Source organism: Panthera onca, chromosome C1, assembly GCF_046562875.1.
Source record: "Panthera onca isolate mPanOnc1 chromosome C1, mPanOnc1 haplotype 2, whole genome shotgun sequence".
Classification (NCBI taxonomy): domain Eukaryota; kingdom Metazoa; phylum Chordata; class Mammalia; order Carnivora; family Felidae; genus Panthera; species Panthera onca.
The window spans coordinates 115,374,799-115,398,892 of record NC_138346.1 but is presented as its reverse complement, the minus strand read 5'-3'; the positions used below and the strand labels follow the sequence as shown (position 1 = coordinate 115,398,892).

At 46.4% G+C, this 24,094-nt stretch overlaps 1 protein-coding gene and 1 long non-coding RNA gene across 3 annotated transcripts; one reads left to right on the top strand and one right to left on the bottom strand.

Annotated features, from left to right (window-relative positions):
- Positions 1 to 7,240: 7,240 nt before the first annotated feature.
- On the top strand, positions 7,241 to 10,975 carry LOC144617181 (uncharacterized). The gene is made up of 2 exons (XR_013557359.2): positions 7,241 to 7,538; positions 7,667 to 10,975. It is a non-coding gene; the product is annotated as an uncharacterized LOC144617181 (long non-coding RNA).
- An 8,085-nt stretch (positions 10,976 to 19,060) lies between these two features.
- Positions 19,061 to 22,980, bottom strand: MRPL9 (mitochondrial ribosomal protein L9). Of its 2 annotated transcripts, none has more exons than XM_060622830.3 (7): positions 22,785 to 22,966; positions 22,455 to 22,611; positions 21,873 to 21,997; positions 21,618 to 21,668; positions 20,497 to 20,598; positions 19,903 to 19,986; positions 19,061 to 19,796 (listed from the first exon to the last, which is right to left on the bottom strand). In XM_060622830.3, the coding sequence occupies exons 1-7, from the start codon at positions 22,899 to 22,901 to the stop codon at positions 19,662 to 19,664; spliced, it is 771 nt and encodes a 256-aa protein (XP_060478813.1). In that variant the 5' UTR covers positions 22,902 to 22,966; the 3' UTR covers positions 19,061 to 19,661. The 2 variants fall into 2 exon arrangements, with proteins under 2 accessions (XP_060478813.1, XP_060478815.1); XM_060622832.3 differs by having other exon boundaries at positions 19,707 to 19,819; positions 22,785 to 22,980.
- Positions 22,981 to 24,094: the final 1,114 nt, after the last annotated feature.

The window sequence follows — 24,094 nt, the reverse complement described above, 5'->3', positions numbered from 1 at the left end:
TTTCACTCCAGAGGAGGAAGTCCTTCTGTGTGGGGGTAGCTCTGCTCCCACTCTGACCCACTAGGCCAGCCCGCCTCTTGCTCCCAGGGCCAGGGCTGGACAGAACAGGGATGGGGACCCTGTGGAGACTGCAACTGATTGGGGTGGAAACAAGCTGAGCCCACGCTTCAGTGGGGCTCTTTGAGGTTTTTTCCTTCATCTTCCCTCCTGGGTTACTGTACAGAGTGTGCGGGCGATGACGAACCTCTTTAGCAGTGACACCAGAACCCGCTGGAAGGACAGTGAGAAAACGAGATGGGACCGAGAGAGCCTATTTAAGGTAATGTGTCTTGTGAAATATGACTAACAGGTGACTCAAGAGGTGGTGGAATTTGTTCTTGAGGATTTTTAGCAACAAGCCACCCGTCCATTTGGTTTTCAGCTAACAGGCAGGGGAGTGGGCCAGTTGGCCTTGAGGGGTCCTTTCCAGGCCCAGAAGGCATAGACGTTTCCTGTGTTTATGCCCCACCTCTCTGACCTCCACATCCCACTGTTTGAAGGACCTCTCACCTGTGTGTCTTGTGTCCACATCACCATAGCAACAGGCACAGCCACAAGCAGTCTCGTCCATCTTGTTCCCAGCTGCCAGCACCTGCCATAGTAGAAGAGCATCTCAAGAACTATTAAAACTATGCATGATAAGCTATAGAACAGGAACCTGAGGAGTTATTTGGGTACTTTCAGAATCACACTTCAGCAGCTGTGGCTCCAACAGTGAGGTGTCCCTGTTTAGAAAATCTGAACGAAGTCTTCAGCAGAAAACACACATGTGCTGAGGACCTCTGATGTGAAGTGTTAAATTAGACACTCTTGGAAACTTTCCTGGGAGGAGAGGCCTGCAACAAGGTGGAGAGAGAACGAGGTGTTTTTCAGATGCTTGAGTGTATGATGCGATCCTGCGAGGGTACAGTGGCTCATTCCTGGGGGGTTTCCTGGCAGGAAGAAGAAATGCATTTTTTTTTAAATTTTTTTTTTTTTAACGTTTATTTATTTTTGAGACAGAGAGAGACAAAGCACGAACAGGTGAGGGTCAGAGAGAGGGAGACACAGAATCTGAAACAGGCTCCAGGCTCTGAGCTGTCAGCACAGAGCCCGACGTGGGGCTCGAACTCACGGACCGCGAGATCATGACCTGGGCCGAAGTCGGCCACTTAACCGACTGAGCCACCCAGGCGCCCCAAGAAATGCATTTTGATTAGCATGTATTTGCGAGCCAAGGAAAGCATGCATTTGGCACGTGGTCACAGTGCACCTGCTCTGTGGGACACAGTCTGCCAGGTCCACCAGGTGCGGTGGGGAGGCCATCCTGCCACGTGCTGGCTTAAAGTCTGGGAGGAGATGTGCAGGTTTTCTCCCCAAACCTTAACCGTTTGGATCTCTCGCCTTTTAGACTGAAAGCTCCATCAGAGCAGGGACCAAATCTATAAACCGGACTTGTTCAGTGCTGAGTTTCTGACTTCCGCCCCAGTGTCTGGCACACAGCTAGTGCTCAGTGACCATCTGTGGAAAGAATGAATGCTTGCATAACTGAGTGAGCAGTCGTGTTATATCAGCCACTATAAAGGCTAGAATGTAGGGCCCCTTGGTGGCTCAGTCGTTTGAGCGTCCAACTGTTGATTTTGGCTCAGGTCATGATCCCAGGGTGGTGGGATCAAGCCCTGCATTGGGCTCTGATGAGCGTGGAGCCTGCTTGGGACTCTCGTGCTCTCTGTCCCTCTCCCCCACTCATTCACTCTCTCTCTTTCTCTAAACAACACCACAAACACAGACTGTAAAGTTAGACACTGGTGACAGAAGTAGGTACATATAAAGGAGGAGGGAAGAGAATACCTTGTCAGTCTGCAGGAGTGAGGGAAGCCTCAGGGGAACTGACATGTGCTAGGTGGGAAGGGATTTGCCAGGGAGATGTGGGGGTGGGGGAGTCAGGGTGCCACAGGTGCTTCCATTTTGCTGAGGGTGGTGGTGGCAGACCCTGTTTGTTGCCGGCTCATCCTTGCCCCCCCCCCTTTTTTTGAATGTATTTATTTTTGAGACAGAGCATGAGCATGAGCAGGGGAGGGGCAGAGAGAGAGGGAGACACAGAATCCGAAGCAGGCTCCAGGCTCTGATCTGTCAGCAAAGAGCCCGAAGTGGGGCTTGAACTCACGGACTGTGGGATCATGACCTGAGCTGAAGTCGGATACTTAACCGACTGAGCCACCCAGGTGCCCCATCCTTGCCCCTTTCTTGCTAATGGAGCATCGGCTTTGTTGAGGGCAGCAGTGGGCTCGGCCCCAAGCGGCGGAAGGATGGCATTTACTGAGCAGCAACCACATTCCTTGGTTTCCCAGCCTGCCTTGCAGCAAGGGCAGCCACGTATACAAACACACTGTGGGTTTCTAGGAAAGCTTTTACTTTCTTAACAAAAATAAGGGGGAGAGGGAGTTTGACAGATGAAGATGGTGTGCCCCCCCAACTTTCTCACCTTCCTGATTTGAACCTGCATGTGATGTCTAGAGCCAAGAAGCCGTGGTAAGGCCGTGAAGGGATGGGCAGGAGGGTGAGAGAGCCAGTCCTCCAGAGTGGCAGAGGAAAGATCAGAAGACTGAGGCCCTGGTGGCATCTTTGAGCACTTGAACAGCCTAGCACATGCCTGCCTTCGGACTTCTGGACAAGTGAGAAAAATCCATCTGTGATTTGTTTTGAAAGGCCACCAGAGTTTAAGTCCTGACCCAGCACTTACTAGATGTGTGGCCTTGGCCAAGGCATTTAACTTGCGTGAGGTTAGCTTTCTCACCTATAAACCAAAACATGTAATTTGTTCCTCTTGGGGCTGCTGGGTTAGGGACAAAGCAGGGACGGTGCCTGGCACGTGGGCAGTGTTAACGAGGGGGTCTGACTGGAGGTGGGCACAGTGCAGGGGTGGGAGTGGTGGGAGAAGATGCCAGATGGGAAGGTGGGACAAGTCACAAAGGGCACTGCCTGCTGGGCACGGGAGGGGGATTTGTATCGTGTAGGCAATGAAGAGCCAGCAAAAGATTTTAAACCCACAGTTCATGAAGAGATGTGCGTTTAGGAAGTGTCAGAGTGTGAAGACCAACTAGGGGAAACTCGGACTAGAAATGGAGAGCCCCGTAGTCCACACCACCTCCCCACCCGCATCTTAGCAGGTCTGTGCCGACTCCTGCCCGCTTTGTGAGCTGCTCTGTGTGGAACAGAAAATCAATTTACATCCGCTCTGGCCAGTGGGGTGTTATTCTTCCCACCCAATAGAACCCCAGGCTGTAGGCAAGATCCAAAAGTTCAGTGGTGTCAACCAGCACCCAGACGGGCTTCCGTGTCTTCTGCCTTACTCCAGGCGGGGAGAAGGAAGAAGAGAAGTTTTCCTGGAAGTCCCTGTCACCTTCCTCTCACAGGCCAGATCAGGGTAGTGAGGTCTACCCAGGTGCTCTAGCGACCAGGAAAGGGAACCTTTAATTCCTCTAGCTTCTAGAGAAGAACGTGTCCAGAGAAGAGTGGGAATTGCTGTTGGGTCAGCCCCAAAGCAGTGTCTGGCCTCCATGTTTCCTTCTCCATGTCCTGGCTAGGATGATCCTCTAAGAAACCTGAGTCAGACTGTCACTCTCCTGCCTGAAACCCTCCTGTGGTCTTCCAGGCACTTAAAATCCAGATAGCTCTCCAGGAGCCTTGGAGCCTTGCAAGACCCCCTCCCCCTCTTGGACTTTTCGGGCCCCCTGACTCTTGCCTGTCCATGTTCCAGACACACAGGTCTTTTCTCCTTCACACGTGCCAGAGGAGCTCCTAAGCCAGGACCTTCGAACTCTGCTTGGATTCTCTTCTCCAGGCCTTCATGGGGCTGGCGGTCCAGCTGGGATCACCTGCTCTGAGAGGAAGCCTCCACTTAGGGCACAGGCCTTGCTTCTCACACATGTTGGGTCCGGAGTGCTCTCAGGACCTGCCTCTGCAGTTTCCCCCTTCCCGCAAGGCTGAAGGATCAGCAGGAAGGGACTATACCAGGGATACTTGTCTTTCTTTTCTGGAAAGTGGGTCTTCCCCAGAACACTCCGTCCCCCACCCCCAGCTCCCACTACCATCTCATCGACCAGACCTGTGTACATGGCCTCCTCCTCAAGGGAGGCTGGGAAGTCCAGTGCTTAGTCAACCCATGATGCCTGAGATAGGCACTTCCTCCGAGTCCTTTCCTAGGGATCCAACTGAAGCAGCCTTCCCCAGACATTTTTAATTGTCCCGCCCCGCCCAAGGCTGCAGCTCGGGGTGGGGGGCAGGTGCTGATCTGTGCAGGGGCCTGGAAATAGGAGATGAAGCCTAGTGTTAGGAGGAGGAGTTGGCGGGATGCAGTTTGAATGCGGTGGAGTTATAAGAGAAGGCACAGGCTCTAGAATGACTTCCTGGCTTCTTGTACGGGCAGAGGGAGAAGTGACGGGATCACTCACACAGAAGGGAAGCAGGGGGCAGGGGAAACGGAGATGGATTCAGACCCGGAGGTGTCCACTGGGTTTACAACTGGGCTGTGGGCGAAGTTAGTGTGAACCGCTGCAGTGGGGTCGATGGGGGTCCGGCTGAGTGGACTTCCTAGCGGATGTGAACTGGGGAGGTGGGTGTGATGCACCTGGCGTGGCGGCGGAGGCTGCCGCTGAGGAAGGGCGGTACTCAGCCATGGCAGCCGGGTCAAGGGTGGGCTCATGTAAGGGGAGCTGGTTGGGCATCCAGCTATCTGGCATTTTTCATCTCTTGAGATCTGGTTTACCTTCGGGCTAAAAATGATAGGAGCCTCTTGGAAATGTTGCACAGGTTGGACCTGATATCGGAGGTAATGGGGACTAACAGGCATACCTAACTATGCCACCTTGTGACCCGGAATGACCTGTGTCAGCTCTTTACTTTACTTGCTTTAAAGTAAAGAATACTTACTTTATTGTTGAGAGAGAGAGAGCGAGCACAAGTGGGGAAGGGGCAGAGAGAGAGGGAGACCCAGAATCCGCAGCAGGCTCTGAGCCACCCAGGCGCCCCTGGATCGATCGCCCCAGGCTTGAGGCACAGGGCGGCGAGGAGAAAGGGCAGCTTCTAGAGGGTGAGGTGCTCTCCTTCCAGCCAGACGGGCTTCTGCCGCCCTCTCCTGGGCATGGCTGCGGAGCCGGGATGCCGCTGGAGACCGCCCGTTCCAGGCCTGAGTGAAACGGTCAGCTCAAGAGAAACAGGGCTTAGGAATGGGGAAATAGTCTCAAATTCACAGATTCCTGTAGAAGGAAGTTTCTTCAGAAGTTACAACACCCAGGGCCTCGTCTCTAGCAGTCCTGTTCCATGAACTCCTGGATGTTTCTTTTTCTTTTTTTTTTAAGTTTGACATTTATTTAGTTTTGAGAGTAAGACAGAGTGTGACTGGGGGAGGGGCAGAGAGAGAGGGAGACACAGAATCCGAAGCAGGAGCCAGGCTCTGAGCTGTCAGCACAGAGCCTGACGTAGGGCTTGAACTCATGGACCATAAGATCATGACCTGAGCTAAAGTCAGATGCTTAACTGACTGAGCCACCCAGATGCTCCTGGATGTTTCCTTCTTAAAAGTGCTGGAAGAAAAAAACCTCAGAAGGTTGATCATTCATTCATTCATCAAATATTGAGGTATACTATGTAGCTAGGATGCAAAGTTTGGGGAATAAAATACTCTTCCCTCGCAGAACTCACAGTCTAGTGAGGGAAGACAGATGCATAGATAGATAATTATAATACAGTTTCGAAGGTGAAGGAAGAGAAACATGCAACTCATGATGGGCATGCAAAGGGGGTGAGCAGACAATGTGTCCCAGCATGGGAAAAGAACACCACCAGATGGACCAGGATTGTGGACCCAAGTTACTAATACCACATCTCCCCATTGTTAGCTCTGAAGAGCAGTTCTCATTTCCTCCAAGGGAAGTTCTTGCTGAAGTCTTGCCTCACTTTTATGTCTGTGTTTAACACAGTCTGTCAGGGCCTTGCTTTTCACAGAGGGGCATGCTACTAGATGTTACGTTTGAGCATCACTGACATGACCGAACTCTAGGGATGCTAATATTCGATGCACAAAAACATCTCCCTGGGAGCAGGTCGGCCTGTGCCTATGGACATCCTTGGGAAAATTCAGCTTTGATCCAAAAGAACCAAATGTGCCTTACGTACCATTGCCTCTCCTTAAATGCTTGTTGAAAAACAATAGACTCTCAGTGTTCTTTTTAGGTTTATTTATTTTTACTTATTTTGAGAGAGTGTGTGAGTGGGGGAGGGACAGAGAGCGAGGAAATCCCAGGCAGGCTCTGCGCTCTGAGTGCAGAGCCTGATGGAGGGCCCAAACTCATGAACTGAGTGAAGCTGAGCCCAAGTCCAGAGTTGGATGCTTAACCAACTCAGGCACCCAGGCCCTCAGCGTTCTTAAACCAGCCCTTTGTTGTTCCCTTGGGTTGCTGAGTTTCTTCATCTCTCAAGGGGAATAACATTCCCTTGTGGATTTGTTGTGAGGGCTGTCATTACGCACCCAGGCACCCATACCCATGTCTGGCCCGTGGTATTATTTCAACGAAGGAGCAGAACTCAGTGCATTCTCTCTCCAGGGCCAGGATTGGTTACCGAGGACAGGTCACAGTGGGCGCCCTGGTGAAGAAAGGGAGTAAACTAAATGCAAGTTAACATGTTGGAGTTTAGGACTATTTACTGTGAGACTGATGATGTAGAGCTTTCTCAAGAAAGCTTCTTCCGGGCCCAACACAGTGCTTCAGTAATCACACTTCTGACCCCATCTCTCACAGGCCCCAGGGAGACTGGAATCAGAGATCCTTCAGAAGCAGGACTTCACAACGTACCCTATTCTTGTGTCATCAGGGTGGAGAAGTGACAACACAGAGCCCTCAAAGAAGTACAGAGACGTAAGGATCTCTGGGGGTGGGGAGAACAAAATGCTAGTAGGTGTCTGATAGCTGTAGGGTGGCTTCATTGTCCAATTAACAAGTACCTGAAAACAGAATCTGATGGAACGAGGCTCAGTTGATTACTGTGATTCATTTCCACACTTCATGACTAGAGAAAAGAAAACCAAATGCCAAAGAGGACTGAATTGTAGACCTTCTCCAAGTGGAAATTGCCTTAGATCCACAAGTCCGATCTTAGTGACAGATGAAGAAACTTGCCCACTGATGAGTGGCAGAAGGGCTGGCAACCCCCTGATTTCCCATATTTCATGCTAGAAAAAATACACCTAGAATTATTTAGCTTGGAGAACAAAGTGCGGCTACATGACAGTTCAGGAACACGGAAGTGTTATACCTCTGGGTAGTTAACCAGCCTTCTAACTGTAGGTGAGGACAAAATCCAGTCATCCCTTCGGCTAACATTGAGTGCTAGCTATATCTCATTCAAAACCATTTCCGGCTCCATGAGTTTCGTGAATTCACTGTTCTGCACTTCGTCTTGAACAAGATATGGGAACATCTATTGAGTGTAAAGAAGGGAAGTCCCCCGCCTCGAGGAAGGTGAGCTGCCCAGTGTATTCTTGATCACATGTACTGAAGAGGTCATAGCGGTGTTAGGACTCATCTATACAATCCAAACACATTGTTTGGTTTTGGACTATGCCACTTTCTGATTTTTTTTCCCTCAGCTGATGGCCCTGCCTGCCCACCCCAGACCACCTAGGAGGGAAGAGAAGTTGTCTGTGGCTGTCCTTGGTGCTTAAAGGTGCTGTAGTGGATGCTATGCTGTGCCATCCGGACACCCCTCTTCAGGACTGACACACTCACCCCTGTGCCCCCTCCTGTCCATGCTGCTGGGAATTTTGGTGGCTAACAGTTCTCAGCTGAGACCCATCTAGGGATTGCCATCCATTGAAAAATTCAAGTCCACTCCCCCTCCTGAGACAGCCTGTAGCGGTTGGTCAGTGTCGGAGGACAGAGGTCTGATTCTCTTGCCGCTGCGGGGAAAACTCTGAAGGGTCACAAGAGCTCCAGAGTTCCTCTGTCCAATTCTGTGGCCTTCTCGCTCTCACAGGTGATACTGATACCAACACAAGCTTCATAAGCCTTTACTCATATTTCTTTAAAAAACAAAACAAAACACTATTTATTGTTTTTAAGTAATCTCTACACCCAGCATGGGGCTGGAACTCACAACACTGAGATGGAGAGTCCCACCCTCCACCGACTGAGCCAGCCAGTGGCACCCTTTACTCAGATTTTGGTCTCAAAGTGTATTTGCCCGGGAACTCAACCTGCCAAGAATTGGTGCCAAGACTACCAAGGAGAGCTGAATCTAAACTGTGATTTTGTTTTATTTTTTATATTTTACTGATAGATTGGTGTGGTTGACATCTTTATTGCTTTGGAGGTGGGGGCAGGTGCTCAGGAGCTCTTGATGGGGGTGGCCCCCTCTTCACCGGCACAGGCTTCTGGTAGCCATGTGCACATCTGGGCGGTACTTGCTCTTGCGGGTCGTGTGCCTGGTGCTACTGAGGGTGGCCCGGGCATTCTTGTTGACAGCAGTCCTCACGCAGGAGGTGGCGGGGTTTCACTGGCCGGATCTCTGCTTCCTGACCACCGCTGCACCATGCCTTTGGTCAGCAGCTCGGTGCCCACCCGTGCCCACCCATGCCCACAGTCTTGGGGTGAAACAAGCCTGTTGTAGCAGGAGTTGTGAGCCTTTGGGTTATCTGGCTGGGTGCTGGGTGTCTTCTTCTTCCTCCTGATCAGGAAGCTGGAGCAGCGCCACACGACCGGACACGGCAGTGGGCACACCTGACGTGGCCTCGAACTATGGGAAAACAAATGGGGATTTCAAAGGATTTCAAAGCCGAATCACCTGTTGGCCAGCTGGCAGTGAGGCCCCCATCCCCGGTGGTAGGTAGAGCATGCGTGGCCCCCGCACACTGGATCAGTGCAATTGTTGAAACCCTCACTGGCCGTGAAGTAGGATGGGATCCTGGGGAAGGGCAATGCATCGATGGGGGAAATACACCGTATCTGAGAAGTTATAAAGACCGTGGGATTGGGCGGCTGCTCTGCTGGAGGCTCTTGATGCCTCAGGAAAAGGTGATGAAGGGCTGAGGGTAATTAATCACCAGCTAAAGGCCGACTGTAAAGCCTGAGGCCCTCCTTGGCAACTTATAAAGAGACTTTTACCTCCTGCATCTTCAGGACCCTGAGAATAAGCTCCAAGATTTAATTATGAGAGTAGGAGAGTTCCCGAGAAGTTTGAATTCTTAACTCTGGCAGGTCTGTTTGGAAGGAGACACGGACTGGGACATCTGGGTCGATGCTTTTGAACATCCTGAATCCCCCATTCTCCTGCATCCCTCTGGCCTGCGAAAGTACCTACTTCTTCCTGTCAGAGGCCATCCCTCCTCCCTTACCCCCTGGGTGCCCCCTCATGGAAGACTGCCCTGCAGACACCAGTGGGTCTGGCCAGCATGTACTGGCTGCAGATGGTTGAAGATGTGTTGGGCTGGGTTATGAGGTGTTGGATCAAGGAGAGTGGGATATAAAGTTTGATAAGGAAGATGGATATGGAAGTAACTTCCCGTGATACAGGACTTAATGCTCTAACAAGGCCCCCAAGAGATGTTGCTAATACTCGGATAAGGTGCCTCTTAGAAAGTCAGAGGAAACCATGGCCCACATTAAGTGAAGCAGAAATGCCAGAACAGGGTGCCTGGGTGGCTCAGTCAGTTAAGCGTCTGACTTTGGCTCAGGTCATGATCTCAGTTTGTGAGTTCGAGCCCCGTGTCGGGCTCTGTGCTGACAGCTCAGAGCCTGGAGCCTGCTTCAGATTCTGTGTCTCCCCCTGGCTCTGCCCCTCCCCTGTTCGTGCTCTGTCTCTCTCTCTCTCTCTCTCTCTCTCTCTCTCTCTCAAAAATAAATAAACAATAAAAAATTTTACAAAAATGCCAGAACAGTCATGGTAGATGGTGGAACATCAAAGGGCTAAAAAACATGGGCATCTTAGAGTAAATATGCTAAGTAAAGCCAGAAAAGTCACCAAATGATTATGTTCCATGAGAGGGCCCAAGGGTAGTCCATCTACTGAAGCAATGAAGAATGTCCTGGTGAGACAGGCACCAGTTTCATTGAGAAGCTCAGGGATGGCCTCGCCCTAAAGGCTAGTGCTGAACTGTCACAGAACTGGGCTCACTGGTAGCAGTGGGGATGGCAGGGCACTGGAACAGGCAGGTGGTGGGTGCCTAACTGTTGGAATCAAAGTAACTGAATTACTGCACTGGGCGGGAAGGTTGGACAGGCATCCAGGGTCTGAATCTGATTGGCAGATTGCTGGAGATGATTCACAGAACATGGCTTTCCTAGGAACGAGATAGATGGCACTCAACAAGGCTATTTTTTTTTTTTAATGTTTATTTTTGAGAGAGAGAGATAGAGCAAGTGGCGGAGGGGCAGAGAGAGAGGGAGACACAGAATCTGAAGCAGGCTCCAGGCTCCGAGCTGTCAGCACAGAGACACAGGGCTCGAACTCATGAACTGTGAGGTCATCACCTGAGCCAAAGTTGGACACTTAACCAACTGAGCCACCCAGGCACCTCTCAACAAGGCTATTATTGCCCAATCTGTACCATAAAAAGAAATCAAGGATGGACAATCAGGAGGCTGAGGACAGCCACCTGATAAAAAGTTACAATTCATTAAAAGAGAAAACCTTATAGTTCCTTCCTGTTTCTACACCTGAGCCAGCTTTAAAAAATCATCCTTTATTGGGGTGCCTGGGTGGCTCAGTCAGTTAAACGTCCTACTTCGGCTCAGATCATGATCTCATGGTTTGTGGGTTCAAGCTCTTCGTCGGGCTCTGCGCTGACAGCTCAGAGTCTGGAGCCTGCTTCAGATTCTGTCTTTCTCTCTCCCTCTCTGCCCACTTATTCTCTCTCTTTCTCTCTCTCTCTCAAAATAAATAAACATTAAAAGATTTTTAATGAAGTATAATTTATTTACATTAAAACTCACCAATTTAAAACGTACATTTTAGTAAGTTTTTCAAATTAACCATCACCACAAGATAGGTAACATTTCCATCATCCCACAACATTCCCTTATGCCCAGTGAGGTACTAGAAGAGCCAACTTATAACATCTAATGAGATCTGATTGTTAGCTAGCACCTCTTGCATACGCAGTGTTCAATGACATCACACTGGATACATGAAATTGTCAGTGGAAGGGGTATTTACACCACAGAAATTGGCAAATGCTACAAACCAGGGCTTCCTTCCCACTGAAAGCAGGTTGTTAAACATTTACTAGCCCACCACTGCTCATGCCCCTTTGCAGTCCAATCCCCATCCAAAGTCTGGCTCCTAGCCACCGCTGATACTTTGTCACAAGAGTTTTGTGTGAATGGAATCATATAGCATGTAGTCCTTTGTGTTTGTCTTCTTTCACATAGCGTATCTTTATATATTTATTTTTAATTAATTTATTTAGTTTGAGAGAGACATAGTGCGAGTGGGGTTTGAACTCACAAAATTGGGAGATCGTGACCTGAGGTGAAACCAAGAGTCGGACACTTGACTGACCCAGCCACCCAGGTGCCCCTCACATAGTGTATTTTTAGATTTATCAGTGCAGTGTGTATCATTAGTTCCTTTACCTTGATGAGCAGTATTCCGTTGTTTATGTAATGCTGATGGCCATGTTTCCATTTGGGGTCATAAAGTTCCTATGAACATTAATATATCATTAGTAATTTTTCATTTCTCTTTAGTAAATGCCTGGGAACAGGGCTACTAAGTTAAATGGTAAGGGCATGTGTAACTTTGTAAGAAATTGCCAAAGCCTTTTCCAAAGGCTATCCCATCCTGCATTCCTACCAGGAACATCTGACCAGTTTCTCTGAATCCTCACCAGCATTTGGTGTTATCTGTTTTTAATTTTAGCCATTAAATTTTTTTTTAAATGTTTTATTCATTTTTGAGAGACAGAGAGAGGCAGAGCGTGAGCAGGGGAGGGGCAGAGAGAGAAGGAGACATAGAATCTGAAGCAGGCTCCAGGCTCTGAGCTGTCAGCACAGAGCCCGAGGCAGGGCTCAAACCCAGAATCGTGAGATTATGACCTGAGCCAAACTTGGATGCTTAACCGACTGAGGCACCCCTAATTTTAGCCATTTTGATAGGTGTATAGTAAGATCTCATTTGTGGTTTTAATTTGCATTTCTCTCATGGCTAATTATGTTGAATATCTTTTCATGTGCTTATTTTCCCTCTATATACCCTTTTTGATAAAATATGTTCAGGTCTTTTGCCCATTTTCTGGTCAGATTGTAATTTTTTTCACTTTGAGTTTGAGAGTTCTTTTTACATTCAAGATACTGCTCCTTTGTTAGATCCATGATTTGCAAATATTGTGTCCCAGTAGCTTGTCTTTTCATCCTCTTCACATGGGCTTTCCAAGAGCATATTTAAATTTTAATGAGGTCCACATTCTTGATTTTCCCTCTTATGGATCATTTGGCATCAAATGTAAGAACTCTTTGGGGTGCCGGGCTGCTCAGTCGGTAGACCATGCAACTCTTGATCTCAGCATTGTAAGTTTGAGCCCTGCATTGGGTGTAGAGATTACTTAGAAATAAAAATCTTAAAAAAAAAAAAAAAAGAACTATTTGTCTATTCATAGATCTTGAAGATTATCTATTTTTTTAAAAAAAAGTTTTATAGTTTTAGTTTATATTTAGGTCTGTGGCCATTCTGAGTTAAATTTTGTATAGGGTGTTAGATGTAGGTTAAGTTTTATTTTGTGCCTATTGCTCTAGCTTTGTTGAAAAGGTTGTCTTTCCTCCATTTTATTGTTTTGGTATCTTTGTCAAAAAAAAAAGAGTTGGGCACATTTGTGAGTCTGTTTCTGGGATCTGTATTCTGTTCCATTGATCTATGTGTTTATCTCTCCACCTACAGGGATACCCAGCATTGATTATTATAGCTATATAATAAATCTAAAATTTGGGTAGACTGATTTCTCACACTTTATTCTTCTTTTTCAAGATTCATTAAGTTATGCTAGTTCCTTTGCCTTCCACATAAACTTTAGGACAATCTTGTATATGTTTACAAAAAAAAATATTGGGATTTTGGTAGTAATTACATTAAACCTGCATATCAGTATAGGGAAGAAGTGACATCTTTACTATGTCAAGTCTTTTGATCCATGAACACAGTATGTCTCTCCATTTATTTAGATCTTTGATTTTTTCATCGACATCATGTAGTTTTTACCATATATATCTCGTATGTTTTGTTAGATTTATACCTATGTATTTTTGAACAATTTTAAAGTGTATTTTTAATTTTGGTGTCCACATGAGTGTGTGTGTGTGTGTGTGTGTGTGTGTGTGTGTGTGAATTTATTTTTAGGATTTTTTTGTAGATTGACATAGACAATCATGTCATCAGTAAATGGGGACAGTTTTCTTTTTTCATCTGTATGCTTTTTAGTTCCTTGTCTTGCCTTATTGCACTGTCTAGAACTACTAGCAGTATGTTGAAGAGGAGTGAGACCAGATATACTTGCCTTTTTCCTGATCTTAGGAGAAAAGTGCTCAGACTTTCACCATTAAGTATAATATTAACTGTAGACGTTTTGTAGGTGCTTTTGTCAAGTTGAAGAAGTTTCCCCATACTCCCATTTTTCTGAGAATATATATATTTTTAATCATGAATGGGTGTAGACTTTTACCAAATGATTCCTCTCCATCAATTGATGATCATGTAATTTTCTTCTTTGGAGGGTTACTGTGGTAGATTACACAGATTGACTTTTGAATATTGAGCCACATTTGCATCCCTGGAATAAACCCCAGTTGAGCATGGTATATAAATCTTACCACAATTTGATAAAATCTATGTGCTGATACTTTGTTAAGGAGTTTTGCAGTTATATTTATGAGAGATATTGACCTGTACTTTCTTTTGTACTATTGTTTTGTTTGTTTTCATGGTAATACTAGGAATTGGGAAATATTCCCTCCTATTTTGTGGAAGAAATCATACAAAGTTAGCGTTACTTCCTCTTTAAACATCTGGTAATTCTCCAGAGAAACCATCTGGACCTGAGAGCTTTTTTGGGGGACATGGGGGGGCGGATCTTTATGAATTAATTCTCCTTAATTGTTATAGGGCTATTCAAACAATCTGTTTCACCCTGGGTCAGTTGTGGTAGTTTGTGATTTTCGAAGGATTTGGTCCATTTTGTCAAATTTATGCATGTAGAGTTTATAGTGTTCCCTTGTCATCTTTTGATATTTGTGAAGTTTCTAGTGATATGCTATGTTTCTTTCCTGATATTTGTAGTTTGTGTCTTTTTTTAGTCAGTCTTGCTAGTGGTTTGTCGATTTTATTGGTGTTTTTCAAAGAACTAGCTCTTTCATTGATTTTCTCTTTTTTTCTTTTATAAATTCCTTTGCTTTCTGTTCCTTTTCTTATTTTTTTTATTTCCTTGCTTATGCTTGTTTTGAGTTTACTTTGGTCTTCTTTTTCTAAGTTCTTGAGGTGGGACTTTAGATAAAATGTATGCATTTAGTGCTTTGATTTTTCCTCAGCACTGCTTTAGCTGTGTGCAACAATGTTTGGTATGTTTTCATTTTTATTCAGTTCAATGTATTTAAAATTTATTTCCCTTGAGAATTCCTTATTGACCCATGAATTATTTAGAAGTGCATTTAGCTTTGAAGTATTATAAGATTTTCCTCCTTTCTTTCTACTGTTGGTTTCTATCTTATGTCCATGGTCATCAGAGAACATGTTCTTTATGACTCCATTTTTAAATCAGTTGATATTTGTCTTATGGTCCAGGTTACGGTCTATCTTGGTATATGTTCTGCTGGAGCATAATAAAGGTCTATTCCGCTGCTGTTGGGTGGAGTGTTCTATAAATGTTGATTAGGCCCTGCTGTGTTGTCATTTCAGTATTGGCACCTATTGATTGTTTTTTTTTTCATTCAGTTTGAGATCTTCTTGGTTCTTGGTATAATGAGAGACCCCCTCCCCATATATAATGACTTTATTTATTTTAATGTTTATTTATATTTGAGAGAGAGAGCGCACAAGCAGGGAAGGGGCAGAGAGAAAGAGGGAGACACACAGTCCAAAGCAGGATCCAGGCTCTGAGCTGTCAGCACAGAGCCTGATGTGGGGCTCGAACCCACAAACTGTGATATCATGATCTGAGCCGAAGTAGGATGCCCAACCGACTGAGCCACCCAGGTGCCTCAAAACTGTATTTTTTTAAGTAATCTCTCTACACCCAACATGGGGTTTGAACTCACCACCCCAAGATCAAGAGTCGTGGGCTCTTCTGACAGCCAGGCAACCCATGATGACTTTTTATTGGAACCTAGATATTTTTGTGTTATGAGATTGAATCAAAATTGAAACTTCTGTTTTAACTTTCTGTGAACTGCTTTGGCATGGGAAGGGGAGGTGGGACTTCATGACCCTCCACCAGCTCTAATCTCTGGCTTTGAGATTCCCCCCTCTGCAATGCTCCCTACAGCACAGTGCAGGAAACTATCTCTAGGTTCGTGGCCATTCTGAGTTAATTTTTGTATAAGGTGTTAGATGTAGGTTAAGTTTTATTTTGTGCCTATTGCTCTAGCGTTTGTTGAAAAGGCTGTCTTTCCTCCATTGAATTGTTTTGGTATCTTTGTCAAAAAAAAAAAAAAAAAAAAAAAAAAAAGAGTTGGGCACAACTCTCAGTAAACTGAGGCTATCATAGGGCTCATCTCATTTATTTCCCTTTTCTCATTTAATGAAGTTCTGTACTACTTGCTTTTCAATATCCATAAACATTTTTTATAATTTTGTCTGGTTTTTTAGTTGTTTATAATGGGAAGGTGATTTCTGTCAGTGGAAGAAGTCTTCCCGAACCAGTTTTTCAGCTGGAAACAACTGATGTAAGAGGCTAGGCCCCTAGAACAAAAGACCTTGAAACAGCATGACCCTCTTGCAGGTCCAGCATAGTATGTCCTGGACCATATGGACATTCCACAGATCATCACATTACTTCATTCAAGGTAATAATTCCCCTGGTCCTATAAGGACTCACGACCTTTGCTTAATACATGCTGGAGAAAGAGGCACATTCAACCATTTGAGAAACTGTTGTATACAGGGTCTTATCTGATACTGATGTCCATGGATCTGAAGCATCATCATGGCCCCCTGGTAGAGTGGCAGTGTATGGGGATGGGGTGACAAATGTATTCCAGACTCAGGTCTAGCTCTCAGTGGTCCTACTGGGTTCATAGATCCACCCAGCGGTCATTTCACTGGTCCTTAATGGGTAACTGAGATGGATATATTTGATAGTTGGCAGAACTACACTAACCATGATAGGGTTAGAAAGGCCAACACGAAGCTCCTGAAGTTGCCGCTACCATCTCAGGCCAAGATAATAAAAACTATCACAGTAGTGGCCCTCTTGCAGATCTAAAGGATGCAGGGATGGTGGGCCCATTAAAACACTATTTAATTCACCAGTCTGGTCCCTGGTAAAATCAGAAAGTTCTTGGAGGATGACAGTGGATGACAGCCATCTCAATCAAGTCATTTGAATTGTATCTGTTGTGCTAAATGCTAAATGTGGTGTCTTTGCTAGAGATTAACACAGCTGCAGGTACATGATAAGCGGCCATTAATCTGAGCAATATATTCTTTTCCATCTCTGTAAGAAAGGACCATAAAAAGTACTTTCACTACTGGGATGAGCAGGAATAGTCTTGCACCTGGACCATGTAAAACCTCCCACCCTGTCATAATATGTCCTGGACCATATGGACATTCCACAGATCACCATGTTACTTCATTCATGACATCATGGTAATTGTACAGGATGAGCAAGAAATGGCAAGTACACTAGAGGCCTTGATAGGATAAACATCCTTCAAGTAGTGGTACATAAAACTGAAAATACCCAGTAATGTTTTTAGAGGTCCAGTGGTCTGGACCATGCCAGGATGTTCCCTCCAAAGTAAAGGAGAAACTTTACTTCTCACATCTCACTCCCAAGAAGGGAATACAGTGCCTGACAAACCTCATTAGGGTCTACAGACAGCATATTCCACACTTGGGAATACTGTTCTGACACATGTATCAATTCTGATAATGGACAGATGCAGTCATGGCCTGCAAGGGCAATATGACCAGGTACCTTATCAGGTAACCTATTTGGACCAGAAGTACAAGTTGAGGGGGTGTGGGTAGGAATCTAGATGGGGAGTAGAGAAGGGAGATGAGTACCAGTGCAGACAGGGTAAGTTACAGCAGCAGGGGCTATGGTCTGTCCCAGACCTTCCTCTGTTAACCAGTTTTCCCAGGAAAAGAGGCCCATCAAATCCTGAAGGGATCACTCTAGAACTCAAGAAACAATGGATCCGAACAGCACGAAAGGTGGACTATAGTGAAGACCTAGTGTGCTGCCCAGATTCCCCGCTTCAGGACTGAAGCACTCATTTCCCAAGCTGCTAAGAATGCGGATGGCGCTCTTCCGAGTCCCCTTGGGAGCTGCCTTTTCCCGAAGTCAGACACCTCACCCAAGGACATGGCCCCTTTTTAGACAATGTGGGGGTACGTATGTGGCCACTTGCCTCAATAAGAGTACACATTTCCACACAGCCATCCTAGCTTGAGTGTGAGGGACTGATCGAGGTCTTTGTTGAGACCAGCTTAACCTCCTCCTCTACCAAATCCTGCTTCCTGGACTCCCCCACAGGTGTCGACCCAGTCTAAGATCCCTTCACCATAAACTTCCTGCACACAAATTTCCAATTCAGTCTGTTTCGCCAGGAACTTACACTATGACAAATATTTAAACACTTTTGACACGAGCTGTGTGGAATGTTGTGGTTGTTGCTCAGGCAATTTCAGAGATGTTCTGATGGGGACATGGTGGTGTGGAAAGATGTGTTAAATGAGCTTTTCACCAGTAACAGTAGGGATGAAGGTCATTGAAATGGCAGATTTCAAACAACACCAGTCGTAAGTTTCAACACACCTTGAGTTATGGAGTCTGCAAGTGTGTGGCTGGCTAGTTTTCAGCGCAACTGATGATAGACTTCTATCAGTTGGGATGGACTCATAGTGGTAGGTGAGCTCAAACATTAGGTTACAAACTAGTCTCTCTGAGCTTCTGATAAAGACAGCAGAGTCATAAATTGTGTGACCTCACATTGTATTGGAGTGACTAGCACAATCCATTTGTCAACAGTTGGATCTTTTTTCCACTCGTAGACCTTGAACTTAGGCAGAATTATCTACTTCCCTTATCTCCTATCAAGATACCTGTTCCATAATTACCCAATGACTAGCCCTATATCTTAACCTTGCTCTGGAAACCAAGATGCCATCTTTTTCAAAATTTCAGGGTTACAGAAACAAAGTAAGTTCCCTTTTTAAGCTTTTTTCATTGCAGCTTCATTTTCTCCAACAATTACCCTTAGGCCTTATTTGGATCCCTTTAGAAAAGTAGAATCCATTGTGCTTATTCATATTTATAGCTTTATAAATATACCTAACAAAAATGACTTTTAAGACCTAAGACATATCAGCTTGTTAAGTAATTTGCCCATAGCACCCACGGGATATAGCCTATAAATGAATTTTATTTTCCCTTCCTTTTTAGCACCAAACCCCAGTAGCTCAAGAGTACAATCTACTTGGAAGTTCTGCCCCCAGTCTACTCATGCCCGGTAAACAGCATCTAAAAACACAATCTCTCTAGTCAATGGTTTTGTAATAGCACCGCATGGTGACAAACGGTAGCTATACAGCATAATGTATAGAATTATCCAATCACTACGCTGTACACCTGAGGATGTAACATGGTGTTGTCAACTATACATTAAAAAAAACTAAAAATTAAAAGGGTAAAATTTATCAAAACTTACGCACACATGTAAAGACCATACATGGTGCCATTTGCTTGAGAGAAATGTAAAGACATAAAGGTGCAGTACTAAATCATAACTGCATAAAATTAACTGTAAAGACTGTAATAAACTAAAAAATAAGTAAAAAGAACACAATCTCTTTATTTCCTCTTGAGATACAAATGTTCAGTTTGTATGAGAATGAGCCTAGTGATGGAGACAGTGACTAGCTCTTCCATTTGTTCCAGTGAATTTCAGGCTAAATAAGATCCGGACTGTTTCCATCTGTTAATATTCAGCTTATCAAATCTACAGCCTGGTACTCCCTGAGCAGGACTACCCCAGTAAGGCCAGATGTGGTAAGAGTCCAAGACAGAGGTGGGAAATACGGAGGATTCAACGTGTACATGCAGTTTCAGTTGATGTCTCCATATGCTCTGTAAAATTCCACTATTTCGTCAGAGCTGGGAGTTGATCAGGGTGATGGCCCATCATTGCTCCACTGCTCCTGATTCGGCTCTTCTTTTTTGTTTATTCATTTTGGGGAGAGGGTGTGAGTGCGGGAGGGGCAGGGAGAGAGGAGGACAGAGGATCCAAAGCAGGCTCTGCACCGACAGCACAGAGCTCAATGTGGGGCTCGAACTCACCAACCGAGAGACCATGACCTGAGCTGAAGTCAGATGCTCAACTGACTGTGCCCTCCAGGGGCCCCTGATTCTGCTCGTCTGATTTTGAGGGAGAGTAGATTCAGAAAGTCTGGGAGCTGGTGGGGGTCATTCCCTTGGCAGCTTGTTGGGCTAACCAGTACTTGTATCTTTTGGTCTTGGGCCTCTCAAAGTTCACCACAGACATAGGTACCCTCACAGTGTCAAGTCCATTTACCTGTACACAAAACCAAAGGAATCCTCAGAGGTTAGTTGGGCAGATAAGAGCTAATACCAAGCTTTTTACCCAGCCAGAAAAAGGAGACAGGACGTGAAATACTCACCGTCACCTCACACCAGTACTTGCCCCACTGTGTAATGGGTTCTTCTGGTAACTTTAATGCATGTGGGGCAACCACAACACCAAGCTGCAAAAAAGTCAAAGCCAAAAGGAGCTCTGTTTATGTTGCTGCAACTCTAGGCAACCTCAAAAAAGGTTCTGGAATTTCCTGTACAGGAATGAATTAAACTGAGTTTACCCTGGCTGATACCATGTTTACCCGCCACAGATAGTGGCAGAGAAACTCAGTCCTGGTTTCTCAGAAAGGGAGGAGGATCCACCAAAGAGAAACAGGGCTTGAGACCAAAATCACTTCCTCCACACAAGAGTAGGAACTCCACAGTGGGTCACACTTCCCAGGTTTTTCCTAGAGAGGAAATAAATGATACCACCATCTTTTCCTATCAGTCTTCAAATTTTGACCACCCTTACTCTTTAGTCATTTCCCTTTCTCAACCCTGCAACCAAGAACACTTTCCCTAACTCCAGCTGGACGATCACACCCTTTCCTAACGAAGGGATCGATCCTGGGCCTCCTTCCCAGGGGTAGCTTCTGCCCTCAGAGGGACAGTGGTGCTTGGTGCTTGGGAACACTCACATTTTTGAAGAAATGGCGGGCAACTATTTCAGGGTTTAGTTCCCATTTGACGTTGTTTTTCATCCCCACCTCCAGGTGACAGCTTTTGAGAAACGTCACTGTCTGATAGAAAATATAAACAGGGGCTAGGTTAGAGTTGGAATCAAAGGAGAAGAAACATGTTAGCAAGAGGCACAAGGTCTGAATTCAGGAAAGAGGCACAATGTCTGCCTCACAAGCATACAGGTGAGAAGATGAATAGGAAAGCGAATATTTCTACTGCCTCAAGGCTGATTCTGTACAAAAAAGGAGAACATCACCTATTCCTGGTTGTTCCTAAGCAAGGAGAAACAGGCCATGTCAAAGTTAGACTTATCAATGGGGACCACTGATACATCCCAGGATAGAATGGCTTTCGTAGACCATTTTAACCCAATACTTCTGGCCCTTCAGTCCCACCTCTATCCCATTAACAATTCCTTTCTGCTTATAGAATGAAATATAAATTCATCAGCCGAGGATTCAAAATGTTTTACAAATCTCACCCCAACTCCCTTTACATTATCCTGTATTGAGTATTATCCTCATGTATGTATGTATGTATCCTGTATTAAGTATTATCCTGTATGAGTCCTCTGTTTTTGCTAGACTGGTCTACCTTTTATGTTAAAGCGTGCTTTAATTATCTACGTACATTTTTTCTCCCTTAAGAATACCTTTCCCACCCTCCTGGCCTATCCAAAGCCTACTAATCCCACAAGGGCCAATCTAATCCCATCTGAAGAAAAGCCCTCTCCATCACTCTAATCCTTTTTGGTCCATGTCATTCTTCTAATCTACTGCATTGAAGTTACTGATCACTTTCTCATGTGTCTTATGTTTTTTGTGACTTGTCCATCTATGGAGGCAGAGCCCTCATCTCACACTTTTCCATGGGTCCCCTACTACTTGGGTTGGGGCTTTACTCAATAAGCTAGGGCACTTCACCCAACAAGTCAGGATCTCCCAGGAGTTCTCAAAACCAGTTTTGGCAGCCAAGCATTTCCCCTTTCTCCTACACGTGTGTCTGCAATCAGGATACTTCAAGGAAATCAAGGAACCTCTCAGGAAAAGGCTGGTAACTCCTCCATGTTTTTACTCACCATCTCACCTGCCCTGGTCTGGATCCTCTCTAATTTTCCTTCTTGTCTCAGCTAGAAAAAGAAAGTTAAAGGTGAAAAAAATGAAAAGAAAAATGAGTCCATGATAAATATCAAACTCTTATTATGCTGGACATAGGCTGGGTTTCTGGATTCCTATTCTTCTAATCCCTATTTCGTTTTTAAGTTAAATATCAAAGGGAAGGAAGTTGCTAGAAGAAATCTTAAGGTTTTATTCTTCCAAGTCCCTCTGCTCACCAATTTCTCCTCTTCAAAGAGTTTCTTGTTTTCAGGGGATGCATATACAGCCAGACCTTGAGGCAACAGTCGATTCCGGCCCAAAGATTTCTTCACTGAGACCAGGTCACCCCGGACTCCAAGTCCTGCCAAGGAGAACAGACACTGGATCAGATGACCTCCTAAAGAGGCGATGATCAAAGACGCACCTCTTATTCTCTCACAGTACTTATTCCTCCTAGAAAAAATATTAATACTCACTAAGAACAACACTTAAGGGACTTCTAATTAGTTTTTTTACGGCCTGATTTAGAAGTTTCACATTCCCTGTACAAAGTGAGAGTTGTCCCATCACAGGGTTTCAGTCATTGTAGCACATGCTGTTGGGCCTCCTTTCCCCTCTACACAGTTGCCCCATTCGCGTTCCTTTTTCTATGCAGGAGGCCAATGGCACAATCACAGTACTTTTTATGGTTTCCTCTCCTCAAATACAGAGCAGATCATTTCTACAAACGGCGAGAAATAGCTAAGCGGGGAGGGCAGGAAAGAGCTGACGCCAAACGGGGCCAGCCTGAGGTAGGAGATACCTTTGCCGGGCCTTACCTACCACCGACTGGGTGAGGATGAGCTCCAGGTTGCCTTTGGGCCCGTGTTTCGTGTCCTCTACCAGCTTGTAAACGCGGTGTCGCCGGTGCAGGCGCGGCTTCCGGCCGTCTCCAGCCAACGGTACCTTCCACCAGCGCTCCACGATGACCGTGCCCTGGCAGTCGGGGAGCGGGGGTGAGCGAGTCTCCCGGGGAAACTCCTGGCGCCCTCAGGCGCCGGCACAATGTGAACCCGCCACCCTCAGGCCGGAACCCCTCGGAAACAATACTCGGGCGTAAAGAGCCCCGCCGGAGGCGAGGACCGCCACGGCTCAGAGCTGGGCCTCACCCGACTGTGAGAGAGGCTGAAGCCGCGCTCCGGGCCGGGGGCGGCCCCCGCGAGCGGCAGCCGCAGCAGCTCCCGGACGGCTCCTCGCAGCAGCACCCACGCCCCAGCCGCCGCCATGTTCCCGGCGCCGAGGGAGAGCGGAGGAGGCCCCCGGCGCCGGCGCAGGAAAGGCCCCAGCGGCTGCCCGCGGCGCGCCTGAGCCGCCGCTGCTCCCGCAGGCGAAGCCGAGGGGCAGGCCCGGCCCGGGTCTGACCGGCCTCCCAGCCAGGGTCTGGGTCGACGCTCCGTGCTTCAGCGCTGCCTCATCCCCTCTTCCCTGTTTCTTCTCGGGGCAGGGACGCCCGTAGTTATTGGCAGATCATGGAGGGAGCTGGAAAAGGCACCGTGTCCCTCTTGGCTTCGCTTTAAAATGGGGGCTTCGGTTTAGCTGCAGTAGCTCTGAGGGTTCCAGCTCTGGCATTCTGTGATAACCGGACGCTGAGGGAAGAGGGACGCTGCTTTCCCTTTTCCTTACTGCAGATCTGCCTAAAAGTGGGGGAGGGATGGAATCCTCTGGAAAACTATGGCAGCCCCGGGAGGAGGCTAACCCTTAATCTTTACACCTGCGGTATTTAAGCTCGTGTTTAAGGCAGAATTCAAAATCACAAGGGAGATGAGCCACAGAAAAAGGAAACTGTGGTAGAGTCTGGACCGTTCAAGGGTCTCAAGCCCTCGGGAGAAGACCATCTAGATGGGATGAGCAGGGTCTGTTTTGGCAGCGGAGATTGTGTAAGGGCGCTCTCAGCATCGTGTTGTTTTACTTGTTTGACCGGTAAACGTTGTCCCTCCTCCTAATTGCGCTTTCCTCGCTTAGCTTCCAGGACACCAGTTTTGTTTTTGTTTTCTTCCTACTTCACCAGTTTTCACAGTCTCCTTGCCTGGTTTCTCCTTTTCTCCAAACTTCTTAGGGTGCTGCCTAGGACAGTCTTTGGATCTTTACTCTTCTCAGTATACACCCCCGCTTTGATCTCCTTCAGTCTTGATGACTTCCAAAGTTCTCCATCCTAGACTTCTCCTAACTTCGCCCAACTCGAATAGCCTGCTGCTTACTCCTCTTCTTTTTTATTTTTTTTTAATTTTTTTTTAACGTTTATTTATTTTTGAGACAGAGAGAGACAGAGCATGAACGGGGGAGGGTTACAGAGAGAGGGAGACACAGAATCTGAAACAGGCTCCAGGCTCCGAGCTGTCAGCACAGAGCCAACCCGGGGCTCGAACCCACCGACCGTGAAATCATGACCTGAGCCGAAGTCAGACGCTTAACGGACTGA

Coding starts and splice junctions, on each gene's coding strand:
- MRPL9 (XM_060622830.3), bottom strand. CDS start 22,901: ATGGCGGCGGCTGGGGCGTGGGTGCTGCTGCGAGGAGCCGTCCGGGAG. Junction 19,987..20,496: donor CCCGCCATTTCTTCAAAAAT/GTGAGTGTTCCC, acceptor ACTTTTTTGCAG/CTTGGTGTTGTGGTTGCCCC. Junction 19,797..19,902: donor AGTACTGGTGTGAGGTGACG/GTGAGTATTTCA, acceptor TTTTGTGTACAG/GTAAATGGACTTGACACTGT.